This window comes from Perognathus longimembris, chromosome 21, assembly GCF_023159225.1.
Source record: "Perognathus longimembris pacificus isolate PPM17 chromosome 21, ASM2315922v1, whole genome shotgun sequence".
Taxonomy (NCBI): domain Eukaryota; kingdom Metazoa; phylum Chordata; class Mammalia; order Rodentia; family Heteromyidae; genus Perognathus; species Perognathus longimembris.
In genome coordinates, this window is record NC_063181.1 from 33,679,919 (window position 1) to 33,694,354 (window position 14,436).

The 14,436-nt window shown below is 47.1% G+C and overlaps 1 protein-coding gene across 3 annotated transcripts in view; it reads right to left on the reverse strand.

Moving 5' to 3' along the window:
• Ash2l (ASH2 like, histone lysine methyltransferase complex subunit) overlaps nt 1-7,324 on the reverse strand; it is a 34,341-nt gene extending 27,017 nt beyond the window's left edge. The window contains exons 1-5 of one of the 3 annotated variants that reach the window (XM_048330382.1): nt 6,945-7,324; nt 6,244-6,310; nt 5,975-6,120; nt 1,815-1,903; nt 1,442-1,536 (exon numbers count right to left, since the gene is read on the reverse strand). In XM_048330382.1, coding sequence (XP_048186339.1) covers nt 1,442-1,536; nt 1,815-1,903; nt 5,975-6,120; nt 6,244-6,310; nt 6,945-7,132 — 585 coding nt within the window. In that variant the 5' untranslated portion in view covers nt 7,133-7,324. Of the gene's footprint in view, nt 1-1,441; nt 1,537-1,814; nt 1,904-5,974; nt 6,121-6,243; nt 6,311-6,661; nt 6,751-6,944 lie in introns of those variants that run through there. The other 2 variants (XM_048330383.1, XM_048330384.1) reach the window with 2 other exon arrangements.
• Nucleotides 7,325-14,436: the final 7,112 nt, after the last annotated feature.

Genomic DNA, 14,436 nt, shown 5'->3' on the forward strand with positions numbered 1-14,436 from the left:
AAACCAAGCTGAACGCTGGTGGATCATACCTGTAATCCTCAGAACTCAGGAGGCTGAGATGTTAGAATCTAGGCTCAAAGCCAACTGGGGCAGGAACAAAAAAAAGCAGCACATGGAGCTGTGGCTCAAATGGTAGGGCACTAACCTTAAGCAAAAAAGCTCAGAGACGGTGCCCAGGCCCTGTGTTCAAGCCCCAGCACACACACACACACAAAAATCCTCACAAACCTGGAACTGTTAGCTCAAGTTCATGCCTCAGTTTCATAGGTAAACTAGCACTAACAAGAAAAGAAAATAAGAGCTGGGAATATGGCCTAGTAGTAAGAGTACTTGCCTCATATACATGAAGCCCTGGGTTCGATTCCTCAGCACCACATATATATACAGAAAAAGCCAGAAGTGGCGCTGTGGTTCAAGTGATAAGAGTGCTAGCCTTGAGCAAAAAGAAGCCAGGGATAGTGCTCAGGCCCTGCGTTCAAGGCCCAGGACTGACAAAAAAAAAAAAAATAGCAAATAGGCCCAGTACACCTGTAATCCTAGCTACTCAGGAGGCTGAGAGTTAAGGATTGCAGTTCAACACCAGCCCAGGCAGGAAAGTCCCTGAGACTCTTATTTCTTTTTTTTTTTGCCAGTCCTGGGGCTTGGACTCAGGGCCTGAGCACTGTCCCTGGCTTCTTTTTGCTCAAGGCTAGCACTCTGCCACTTGAGCCACAGCGCCACCTCTGGCCTTTTCTATATATGTGGTGCTGAGGAATAGAAGCCAGGGCTTCATGTGAAGGAGGCAAGCACTCTTGCCACTAGGCCATATTCCCAGCCCGAGACTCTTATTTCTAATTAACCACCAGAAAACAGTAAGTGGCACTGTGGCTTAAGTGGTAGAGCCACCTTGAACTGAAGAGCTCAGGGACAGAGCCCAGGCCCCGAGTTCAAGCCCCAGGACTGGAAAAAAAAAGGGGGAGGAAGGTGCTAAACTAGGGTGAGAAGGTCTGCCTCAGCTCTGACTGTAATGAGATAGACAACTGCTTGCTTCTATAAGGCAGATCAAAACAATTTAAGAATATATAATACTATCAGCTAAGCTAGGAAATCAGTACATTATATGAAGTTAAAAACAAGATAAGCATGAATCTATAATCTTTCATTCATAAAAATCAGGAAGAAGGGCTGGGAATGTGGCTAAGTGGTAGAGTGCTTGTCTAGCATGCATGAAGCCCTGGGTTCGATTCCTCAGCACCCCATACACAGAAAAAGCCAGAAGTGGCACTGTGGCTCAAGTGATAAAATGCAAGCCATGAGATGCTCAATGATAGAGTCTAGGCCCTGAGTTCAAGCCCCAGGACTAGAAAATAAAAATTAGGGAGAAAGCCTTTATTAAAGCATATACGTAGAAGTTCCACCCCGTTCTTAAACGTAATTGTAATTATATTAATTACATAGCTACCTTATCTTTGGAGAACATAGTTTTTGGATGTTCATCCTGTGTTCGGGACTGCCATGTTAGGTTGGCTAAAGCACTAAGGCACATTTCCTTTAAATCTATCAAAAAGAAAAGGAAAATCGTTACCTGTAATACACATTTCTATCAGCAAGTACTATGCAACAAATGAGACAACAAAGTAACTTTTAGAGTAGTCAAAAGGGAAGTCATCATTTGTTCTGAAATGGATCAACAGTAATTACCCCAGGCTAAACCCTGACTGAACCTAAACTTAACTTCTAGCAGCTACAAAAGTATCTGGATTATACTAAGCCTATGCTTAGCTTTTGTCTTTTCCAGTGGACAATTATTTGGGAAATATCCTAATTGTTCTTACTTGCTTGCTTCCGGAGGAAATAGGTATTCCCACTGTGATGGCACACATTGCAATGAAAACTGTAGTTGGTCATGAAAGGCAGACAGGATCTGTGGATGAGCCAAATTATAGATTAGTAAACCACTGAAAACAGACTTTTTTCTTTTTAATACAGTATCTATGAACCCCAGGCTGGTGTTGAACTCAAATTCCTGCTGCCTCAGCCTCCTGAGAGCTTGGACTATAAGCATAACTCATCATACTCCCCTCAGATTATACTAGTTCATAAAGAAGAACTCAACAGGAGCCCTTCTCAGTCAGTTAGATTAAAACTGTCACCATACTCAAAACATAAACAGGGGGGCTGGGGATATGGCCTAATGGCAAGAGTGCTTGCCTCATATACATGAGGCCCTGGGTTCAACTCCCCAGCACCACATATATGGAAAATGGCCAGAAGTGGCGCTGTGGCTCAAGTGGCAGAGTGCTAGCCTTGAGCAAAAAGAAGCCAGGGACAGTGCTCAGGCCCTGAGTCCAAGCCCCAGGACTGGCCAAAAAATAAAAAATAAAATAAAAATAAACAGGTCATCAAGACCAAAACAAACATTTTTTTTCCTTCTCCTGAGGAGTACTTAAGAGAAGCCCTAAGTTTGAACTTAGGGCTTCATGTGTGCTAGGCAGGCCCTCTCTCGTTTGAGCCACATATGCCTCCAGTCTTAGATTTTTCTGACACCAAAAACAAGATATTATTCACCACAGTAGATGATACAGTGTGTGGAAGGTTCTCACTGGCATCCTATCTAGGTTAACTTATCTCTTTTAGCACCTAAAGAGTATACCAGGCAGTTTAGGAAGTGTTGATCACATCAAGAAAAGCACATAGAATGCATGACAATATGAATTTTTAAATGTAAATTAAGTGTTTAAGCCAGATGCTGGTGGCTCACACCTATCATCTGGGTACTCAGGAGTCTGAGATCAGAGGATCATGGTTCAAAACCAGCCTGGGCAAGAAAGTCTGTGAGACTCTTATCTTCAATTAAGCACCAAAAAATCTGGAAGTAGGGCTGTGGCTTAAGTGGTAGAATGATAGCACAAAAGCAGGGACAGCACATAGGGTTGAGTTCAAGCCCTAGTACCAGAACATATACAGACATAAAAAATGATTGAAGAAGACAGCCTAGTCACAAAACATTACTTGCTGTTACCAAATGAAGCCTACAGGTGATATTAGTCCTTACAAGCTCAAAGGACCCTAATAGTAAACTTGACTTTAGGAGTTAGAAAAGATTTGTCAAGGGGCTGGGAATATGGCCTAGTGGTAAAGTGCTTGCCTCACATACATGAAGCCCTGGGTTTGATTCCTCAGCACCACATATATGGAAAAAGCCGGAAGTGGCGCTGTGGCTCAAGTGGCAGAGTGCTACCCTTGAGCAAAAAGAAGCCAGGGACAGTGCTCAGGCCCTGAGTTCAAGGCCCAGGACTGGCAAAAAAATAAATCAATAAAATAAAAAATCTGTCTAGGACAAGATTTGTACAGGATATCATAAAACAATAAATAAATAAAAGATCATGATGCACAATTCTTGAGCCCACAAATCACAAACTAAGACTAGTGTAGGCAACACAGCCAGACTTTGTCTCAAAAATAAATAAATGAATAAATGAAATTTGAAAGGTAGGAAGCATAGGCTTGAACTATAGGGATTAATAAAAATGGAAAATATCTTTTTGTAGAGAAGACAAGAAAAAGCTTGGTGGCTGATTACATGGACAGAGAAGGAGAAGTGAAAGGAATTCTAACTATTGTGATACTCTTACTGAGTGGCTCATGCCTGTAATCATAGCTATACAGGAAAGTCTGAGACACCACCTCCAAAATAACCAGGAAAAAGCTAGGCTAGAGTCTCATCTTAAGTAGTAGAGCATCAGCTGAGCAAGCAAGGGAAGCAAGCATGAAACTAAGTTCAAATCCTGGTTTCAGCAAAAGAAAAGGGAAGGAAGAAACACTCTTAAGAACATTAAGACTAGCTGGGCAAGATGGCTCAAGCCTGTAATCCCAGCTATTTAGGAGGAAGAACTCTGGAAGGTCATGGCTGGAGGCCAGTCTGGTCAAAAAAGAAAGCTCAGGAGACTTCTCAAGCACTGGCTGGACTTGGTGGCAAAACTCAAAATGGAGGGTCACATTCTAGACTGGCCTAGTGAGGAAAATATGATCCTATCTCAAAAAAGAACCACCATACTGGGTACCAGTGGCTTACATCTGCAATCCTACCTATTTAAGAGAAGGAGATCAGAGGATCGCAATTGAAGCCAGCCCAAGCATTGCCTTGCCTAGCAAGTTCAAGGAAGAGTTCAACTCCCTCCCCCAGCAATACAAACTAACAATTCCTTTTTCTACTTCTATGATAAACTCAATGTAGGCAGTCTCACATTGAAGATGGGCACATAGTTATTTTAATTCAAACAGGATCAGGTATTCAGTGCATCCTTTTTTCAAATTCAGGTACCAACTTTGTCTCTCCAGAGGTATTAAAACTTTTCACTATGATTTGACTTTTTCTAGGATGGCTCCCAGTTACTTGATCTATCCAAAGTGGCTCAATTTGGGGGTCTAATTAATTAACCAGACTGCCTAGAATAGTGTCTTCCAAACCTTTTAGACCTTTCTATAAAAATCCTTTTCTGGATCTTTAGTATTTTTCTTTCTTATTTTAATTAGATAGTCTAGGTCAACAGTCACATGTTAATTAGTATATTAACATTTCTAAAAACCCATTTAAAATTTTTACCTAGATTACACAGGAAGGTATTTCATGTCAGAGACGTTAATTTCAGACTAACTTAGGCTTAACAGTCAAATTTAAATTTGTTACCATAATACCAAGCATAACAAGCATTATTACAGAGTCATTAGCTGCACAATTGACAAATGTGTTAATAACGCTACCCAGCTAGCTCTAGACCAAATCCCATGAATAACAAACCTTTCAGTCACAGTCACATGGCTAATTCACCAGATGTTCAATGCTTAGAAAGAGAAGAGAGTATAAGATACCAAAAGAAGCTAGAAGCAATGGGCAGAAGGGGGGCAAAGGAAAAAGTAAAAAGGATGCTTAGAGCTAGCATCGTGTGTGCATGTGCGCGCCTCTACTGGGGCTTGAACTCAAGGCCAGGGCACTGACTCTTAGCATTTTTTTTTTTTTTTTTTTTTTTTTTTTTGCCAGTCCTGGGCCTTGGACTCAGGGCCTGAGCACTGTCCCTGGCTTCTGTTTTGCTCAAGGCTAGCACTCTGCCACTTGAGCCACAGCGCCACTTCTGGCCATTTTCTGTATATGTGGTGCTGGGGAATTGAACCCAGGGCCTCATGTATACGAGGCAAGCACTCTTGCCACTAGGCCATATCTCCAGCCCCAGACTCTTAGCATTTTTAATCAAGGCTGGCACTCTACAGCTTGAGCCACAGCTCAACTCCCAGCATTTTTTTTTTTTTTTTGGTGATTTGTTGGAGATAAAAGCCTCACAGACTCTCATGCCTGGGTTGACTTTCAATCCTGATCCTCAGCCTTCAACCTCCTGAATAACTAGGATTACAGGTATGAGCCACCAGTGCCCAGCTTAATTTTTTATAGTTATTATAAAGGGGATGTACAGAAGGGTTACAGTTACATAAGTCAGGTAAAGAGTACATTTCTTTTTGTACAAAGTCACTCCTTCTCTGGCTGTTTTTTCTTCCCATTTTTTTAAAATTTGAAATTGTTCTTGGAGGTGCTATGGATGGAAACCAGGGGTTTTGAGCACAGTGGCAAGAACTCTACCATTTTTGACAACAGGCTTTGTTCACAATATACTCCAAATCCTTTTGAAAAAATCCAAACACCTCATGTAAAACTTAGTTGATACTGTTTCAAATTTGTTTAGATAATGCTCTAATTGTATAGTCTTACTATGCAGGCTGTAAGCTCAAAAGTAGGGACAATACCCACCATTGTACCTATTAGGGCTGTTTCCTCAGTAAATAGGTGGCATGCTAAGGGAATGAAAACAATTCCTTATTCAACATCCGATCTGTTGATGTGGGCTTAGGAGGAGTAGGCATTTATGTTGTCTACTACTCAACTTCTGGACATGTTGAAACTGATTTTATAAAGCAATTCTTTAAGACCAGGAAATGTACTCACGAGGTATCAATGCCAAAGGTGTCAGCTGTGAACCATTTTGTACATATCCCACACTGCAATTCTACCTCTCCCAACTGTCGGCCATTCTCTTCATCAACGGAGCCAGTCTGAGTATCCATAGCCTCTGAAGTATCCCCGGTACCTTCCTGTAGCCAGAGAACAATTGGAGAAACAAATGAATTGATGTGATTGAATTACTAGTTCGCTTAATTTAACAACAAAAAAAGAACCACAGATTACCTTGAACACAGCCAAAACGAAATACTTACTAGTGTATCTTTTCCATTAGAAGATTCTGTCTCCACACCTCCACTTACATCAACCGAGTTTGCATCCCTGTAAGGAAAGCACGTAAGAATCTTCAAGAGAAACAGACCTCAAAATGCCTAATTCCCAAAGACGACCACTCCAGCCCAGTGGAACTTCACAATCCTACAGCTTTTTCAGCTAAGCCAGTTCTGGGCTGGAGGCTCGGGCTTTCCGTCGGGGCATCTGCAGTAACATAGTCAAGACAGACACGGGGAAGTTAATCCGGTCCTTAGGGACACGTCCTCGCCGATCCGCGGAGACGCCGCTCGCCCCTTCGGGGGCTCGCTGAGCACAACTGTCACCGTCCAGTCTGGCACCGTGGGGTGGCCTCTTCCCGGGATATTGAGGAAGGTCCTGCCAGAGCCGGGAGCCACCCACCTCCAGCCGGGCGCGAACGCCAGTGCGGGAGCCGCGACCCGCGGCCGGTCACGCTTACCTCCGGCCGCCCAAGGTGCGGAAGGAGGCGTGGCCTGGGTCACACCAGAGGGGCCGGGCCGGCGGCGGGCGGGGCTACGGGCCCCGCGGGGGCCGGGCGAGCCGAGCCGTTGGCCCAGGCCTAGGCCCGGAGGGGAAGGGCGGGCGAGCCCCGGGAGCCGCGGGATTCGGAGGCGGGGAGGCGGGCCTCCCTCGCGGCGTCCACCCAGGCCGCGGGACGGCTTACCCGCTCTCCGCCTCTCCGGAGCTGGGCTCCGTCGCTGGCGCCGCCGAGGGTCCCTCCCCAGCCGGAGCGGTTGCCGCCGCCGCCACAGGCTTCGTTTCTCCCTCTTCTGCGGTGGTTGCATTTGCAGCCGCTCCTGGGCCCGGCCCGGCCCCGGATCCTGGGCCGGGTCCGGTTCCCGCCGCCGCCATCACTGTCGCCTCCCAGGCTTCTCGCGAGAGTACTACCTCAGTCTCGCGCGAGTTGCCGCCTGGCACCGTCGTCTTCAAGTGGTAAGGGCCCCTGGTGGGTCCCGCGCTCGCTGGGGCAGTGACGGCGCCGCGCGAGCCCGCCTTAAGGCCGGCGCACGGCCCTGTGCCCCCGAGCGGAGGGGACGGCGGCGGCTCGCTCCGCTGGGTTTCCTGTGGCTGGTGCCGCGAGTCCGGGGAAGAAACCCAGGGCCGCCGCCGCCGCCGCCAGTCTCCCCGGCGGACGACGACGGCCCCGTGGCCCGGAGTGTGACCCCGAGTCCTCGGGACCGGGGCCGCGTGCGCCGAGGGCGCGCTCGCCGCCCGCCGCCCCTCCACGTTCCCGAGGGAGGGAGAAGGACGCCGGCCTGCACTCCCTGGGAATGCGGAGACGTTTCCGTTCCTCACCTAGCTCCCAATTCCTTGTTCTCAACAACACGGTCTTTCTGGTTGGTGCTTGGTGGGGGGGGGGGCGGGGGGGTCCAGAAGACAAAACTCCCCCAAGAGGGGCTGGGAAGGTGGCCTCGTGGTAAAGTGCTCGCCTAGCGTGCACGGAGCCCTGGGGTTCGATTCCCCAGCACCGCATATATAGAAAAAGCCAGAAGTGGCGCTGTGGCCCAAGTGGTAGAGTGCCAGCCTTGAGCAAAAAGAAGCCAGGGACAGTGCTCAGGCACTGAGTTCAAGCCCCAGGATTGTCAAAAACCCCACAAACTCCCCCAAGAGCTGGAAAATCAATGGATGATGACTGCATTACACTGGTGATTCCGGTGCATGTCTGAATCTAGCCTAGAGAGGCTCAGGAAGTGTCTTACCTTTGGAATCCTGATATTGGGAAGCAATCTCTCCTCCCTCATGTTAGTACAAAGCAACTAGGGAACGGTTTAAATTCTCCAACTAAAAAGAACTGGAGTATTTTGTTCCTAGTTGGAGTTCCTTGGTGGAAGAAGCTGAGCATTACGGCTGGCCTGGGTGCGAATCACAGTGCAATATGGCACAGTTGCTTTGGCCCCATAGAAAAAAGCAGGGCCAGAGCTGGGAATATGGCCCAGTGGCAAGAGTGCTTCCCTGGTATACATGAAGCCCTAGGTTCGATTCCTCAGCACCACATATATAGAAAAAACCAGAAGTGGCGCTGTGGCTCCAGTTGGCAGAGTGCTACTAGCCTTGAGGAAAAAGAAGCCAGGGACAGTGCTCAGACCCTGAGTTCGAGCCCCAGGACTGGCAAAAGAAAAAAGCAGGGCCGTAATAACTAGTTTGTTCCAAACCAGGTCAGGGGAGGTTGGAAGTATTCATTGCTACCCCTGGTTCTACCCCTGGTTCTGGTCACTGCCTGGGAAACTTTTCCCTTATACTCTTTTTGAATAATGAAGACCTAGTTGTATATTATCAAGAGAGAAGCTGGATGCTGGTGGCCTGTAATCCTAACTGGCTCTGGAGGCTGCCATCTGAGGGTCAAGGTTCAAGCAAGTCTCAGAACTGGCATGTGAAGGGAGAGAGAGAAAAAGAGGAGAGACATTTAGAGAAATAGTACTTAGGTTGTCACTTCACCTGGCTTCTTCACTATGGGAGGCATGCTGCTTTCCCTGCTATAACGAACTCCTCCAGCAGGGGGAAGCACCAAGTAGTCAGGTAATGACACCAAAAACAACTCCACAATTTTCTGGCAAAATACAGCTTCTTGGAAGTGGCACTGTGGTTCAAGTGGTAGAGGGCTAGCCTTGAGCAGAAAAACAAGAATAGCACTCAGGCCCAGAGTTCAAGCCCCATGACTGGAAAAAAGAACAACAGCACACACACCTTATCCCCAGGTCTCCAGGGAAGAGGTCCACCTCCACTTTGCTGTGATCCGTGGTGTCTCCCCTTTTTCAGGTACAATTAATTCCATTTATACTCTTCGGATGGTATGAAACTCAAGAAAAACCCCATCTTTAGGGAAAGTGCTTTGCCACAGTCAACCCACAGAAAAGATTTCCTTACCTTCTCAAGCACAACCCCTGCAGAGACAGGTCTTTGTGTAAGGTCCATCCCTGAGGGCTCCAAGCAGATACCCCCACCGGGTTAAGTCTCCACCCAGTTACTTGGGTAACCAGCATACCAGGAGGCAGTTACCTCCCCCTTCCCTGAGGTCACATCCTAATCTACCTGGCCATACCCTCCTGCCCCTGCCCTGGATTAGGCAAGGTCAGGGGAGTTGACCCTTCTCTCTGGCCAAGTAATAGGCCAGCAGTTCTGTAATAAACTTTCTCTCCTGCCTGAATACTGTGTGGCGTTCTCCTTTATCGGTTACCTATTTTAATAACTCTTACACTTTGTTCTAATCAATTCCAGAAAGAGTTGTTTACTCCTTCACTGGGATGCTGGCTGTTCACACAGGCTTGCTGGTCTTACAGCAAAAGAGGTATGAGCCCTCTGTTTAAGGGTAGAAATTTGCCATGAAACATTCTGCACACAAGCCAGTGGCCAGTGGCTCACACCTGTAATCCTGGCTACTCAGAAGGCTGAGATCTCAGGATTGCAGCCCAGGCAGGAAAGTCCCTGAGACATGTATCTCCAGTTAGTCACAGAAAAAGACAGAAGTGGAGCTGTGGCTCAAGTGGTAGAGCACTAGCCTTGAGCAAAAGGAGCTCAGGGACAACAGCCAGACCCAGAGTTCAAGCCTTAGGATTGGCAAAAAAGAAAAATCAGGGGCTGGGGATATAGCCTAGTGGCAAGAGTGCCTGCCTCGGATACACGAGGCCCTAGGTTCGATTCCCCTGCACCACATATACAGAAAACGGCCAGAAGGGGCGCTGTGGCTCAAGTGGCAGAGTGCTAGCCTTGAGCGGGAAGAAGCCAGGGACAGTGCTCAGGCTCTGAGTCCAAGGCCCAGGACTGGCCAAAAAAAAAAAAAAAAGAAAAATCACCCTATTTCCAGGAGGCCAGGCCTGTGGTTTCACAATGAAAACTTGGTACAACAACTCATAAAGACATTAATTAAACAAGAGCCAGGCAAGGATGGCTTACGTCTATAATCCTAGCTACTCAGTAGGCTGAGCTCTAAGGATCTTGGCTCCAAGCCAGCCCAGGCAGGAAAGATGAGGGGACTCTTCTCCAATTAACCACCAGAAAACTGGAAGTGGAGCTGTGGCTCAAAGTGGTAGAGTACAATGCTAGTCTTGAGAGAAAAAGCTCTGAGACAGTGCCCAGGCCCTGAGTTCAAGCCTCACAACTGACCAAAAAACAAAAACACAACACCTATTGGTATACAAGTTCCTAGAAAGCAGGCAGACCTTTCTGCCTACCCCCATCCCTACTACTTATAAGAAGCTCAGCAGTTCTTCATTTTTTAACTCCCCTCAGCCAAACCCCCTAGTTCTAAGCAACTCTACAGGCCTCTGAATGACTTGAAGCCTTTCCTCCACCGGGTTTAACCAGTCACTGCTTTGGTCTATTAACTCTTTCAACCAACATCCTAACAACTGATGGAATAGGAATAGCCCAGGCTTCATTTCTTCCAACAATGTGTTGTTATTTTGGGGGTCCAGTCCTGGGGCTTGAACTCAGGGGCTGGGCACTGTCCCTGAACTTCTTTTGCACAAGGCTAGCATTGTACTTGAGCCACAGCACCACTTCTGGCTTCTTCTGAGTAATTTATTGAAGATAAATTTCATGGACTTTTCTGCCTGGGCTGACTTCAAACTGCTGTCCTCAAATCTCCGCCCCCGGTGTAGCATAGATTATAATTGTGAGCTGCTGGCATCCAGGTTCACAGGTTTTAAGGTGAAAGGGCTTTGGAGCTGAGCAGACAGAGTTGGATTCCTTTTTTTTTTTTTTTTTTTTGCCAGTCCTGGGCCTTGGACTCAGGGCCTGAGCACCGTCCCTGGCTTCTTTTTGCTCAAGGCTAGCACTCTGCCACTTGAGCCACAGCGCCACTTCTGGCCATTTTCCATATATGTGGTGCTGGGGAATCGAACCCAGAGCTTCATGTATATGAGGCAAGCACTCTTGCCACTAGGCCATATTCCCAATCCAGATTCCTAAATTCTGACTCTCATTAGCCATGGGCATCTGTAAAACAAAAATCCCAGCCTCCTAAATTTCTGGGGAATGGCAGTTAAAACTGAAGGCTCCAGGAATTCCGCAGACACTCTATAGAGTTGTTCTAGCACAGATCGCATGTGACCCAACCTACCCTATGCTACCCAGCACATGCTACTGTGCTTACACACTGGGTTCACTCCAGATGCTCTTCCTGAGCCCTCTCCAGCCTCTATAATCCCTGCTCTGCTGACACATTTATCTGTACTTAATTATGCTTTCTTCAACCTTTTTTTTTTTTTTTTTTGCATTCATAAGAATCTCTGGTTTTACCCACATTTGGGTGTGGATGAGACCCTGGTAAATACTTAGGCCTGCAATCCTGACTACTCAGGAGGCTGCTATCTTAAAATCTTGAAGTGAAGCCAGTCTTGGCAGGAAATTCCATGAGAATCTTACCTCTAATTAACTTCCCATAAGCAGTAAGTGGGGCTATGGCTCAAGTGGTAGAGCACTAGCCTTGAGCAAAAAGCCAGGTGAGAACAGAAGGCCCTAGATCAAGCCCCAGGACTGGAACACATGAACACACACACACACACTCAGGAGCTGGTAGCTCATAACTGTAATCCTAGGTACTCAGGTGGCTGAGGTAGGTGGATCAAGGTTAAAAGCTAGCCCAGGCAGGAAAGTCCATTGAAGCTTTGATCTCCAATCACCAAAAAAAAGCCAGTAATGGAACTATGACTCAAGTAGTAGTGCCAACCTTGAGTACAAGATGTTTCCTCGAGATAGTATTACCCACTTCCTGGCCATCCATCCACCAAGCTTACTTCCCACTAGTATTCCTTACTGACCCCTTCTAGGCCACCTACATGTGAAACTGAAGACATTTTCCTCTTCAATTTACTTATCAGGTGCTATCAAGCAACTCCATTTCAGGGCTGTGTGTGTGTATGAATGTACGAGACCTAGGACTTGAACTCAGGATCTGGGTGCTGTCTGTCCCCGTTTTTTTTTTTTTTTTAATCAGGACTACCACTTGAGCCACAGCTCTAGGTGTGGCTGTAGCTCCTAATTGATAAATTTCATGGACTTTCCTGCCTGGGCTGGCTTTGAACAGCTATTGTCAGATCTCAGCCTCCAGAATAGCTAGGATTATAGATGTGAGCCACAGTGTTGTCCTTCTTTAAATCGCCTTCTAGCTTATCTTCTAGCTCAGGGCCATGGCACCATAGGCCAGTCCTAACCCAGGAATGTCTCCAACCAAAACCTTTAGCCGGTACCACCTCCCAAGGCGGCTTCTCAAACCTCACATCTCTTTAGCCCAGGGTATGGTCACTACCTGTCACTGGACAATCATAAGACTTGCCTGTTGGCGGTGTGAGGTGACTCTTCACTCCTAGCACCTTTTGTCTCAATCAGGGAGACCACATCATAGCTTAAAACCTTATTTCCGTGCGTGTGCGTGCATGTGTGTGTGCGTGCATGTGTGTGTAGGAACCTTGGTTGCTTATGCCTGTAACCTTTGAGTCAAGCACTCTTGCCACTAGGCCATATTCCCAGCCCTGCCTGTAACCTTTAATACTTAGGATCTGAGTATGGCAGTTCAAAGTCAGCCCCAGCAACCTTTATCTCCAATTACCTAGCAAGAAGCTAGAAATGGAGGTGTGGCAAGTGGTACAGCACCAGCCTTGAATGGAAAAAGCTAAGCAAGAGCCTGAGGTCCCAAATTCAAGCTCCAGGACTGGCATACACACGAACAGGTTTCCCAGTCCTCCTGTAGGGCATCTGTCCAAGTTGCCGGTAGGCTCAAGATGGAAGAAGTGTTTTTGCTAATGTCAGAGTTTGAAGGCCAAACTGTGTCTGTTATCCTAGGGTATCCTAGAAAGCTTTTTCAAGTTCAGGATCCAGGGTTGTTAAGCTGGACCACAGCAACTCTTATCTCCAAGGTTTCCCTTCCCCAGGGACTAGGACCCGTTGTAGACCTTGAACTACCAGACAAGTCAACTGTTTTACCTTGTAAACAATGGCAGAACCAAGAAGGGGACTAGATCTGATCCTGCAGCAATACATCTAGAGGGAGGCCAGGAAAAACAAGAAGCTCTCTTTAACTCAGTTGGAATTTACTGTTGCTTTGCTCTAGTGCCCCACCCTGGCCTCACTCTCTGTCCATGGAAGAAAGCTCAGTGGGGTTGGAAATGTGGCTTAGTGCTTGCCTAGCATGCACAAAGCCCTGGGTTCAATTCCTCAGTACCGCGTAAATAGAAAAAGCCAGAAATGGCATCGTGACTCAAGTGGTAGAGTGTTAGCCTTGAGCAAAAAAGCTCAGAGATAGTGCCCAGGTCTTGAGTTCAAACTCCAGGACTGGAAAAAAGAAAAAGGGGGGAGGGGGGGCGTTTTTGTGCTTGCCCGCTAATGTCCTTCCCTGCACTCGACACCATACATGGATCTGAGCTGCTCTTACCAGTCCTTAGGAGGACAGGGGCTCCAACTGAGCTGCTGAAAGTGGGCGGAGTCTGCTCCCTCCAGCAGGCAGACAAGTGTGCAAAGTCTGTATCAGCCACTACGGCTTGGTCAAGGTTATCAACCCAAAGCACGTTTTGTAGTGGGAAATACCTGCCTGTTTCTCAGCAAAGATATCTAATGGGTATTCGAGGCCCTTTCGAAGCTAGACCTTGGGTGGCCACCTATAAAAGTCACCTCACCCACAAAAATCCTCCTCAACGTCTTGGTTCCCCGAGACCTGCTGACTCCACAGCTCCGGGTACTTACCTTTTTCCACAAAGCCATGGACACTTGTACAAGCCACTTACGCCTAAGCAACCCTATTCAATCTGAATCCGTTTTCAGGCTAACGTTTTTTTAAAATTTTATTTAAAAAGATGGGAAAATAAATCTTACATTTCAGTGAAATCCTTAAGGCAGAAAGCTTGCCTCATCTTGGCACTACACGAGAGCTCACACAAAGGAATCACTCAGTGAAGATCAGGTATGTGTAGACCAAAAAGACTCCCACCGGCCATGACTAGCTTCTCCCTTTCTCTCACTTGCAGTGAGCTGGAAGCAGTATCACCTGACAGAGAGGTAGAACTTGCCACTGAAAAGTAAGATGGAGAGTAACAGAGCTCAAGTCCCAAGTGTTGTGGTTTCTCCTGAGCCAGTCTTCTCAGCTGCAAATGAGGATCAGTGTGAGACCCAAGTGAAATGAATGTAAAGTACGTTACAAGCACTGAACATACAGTAGGCAACTG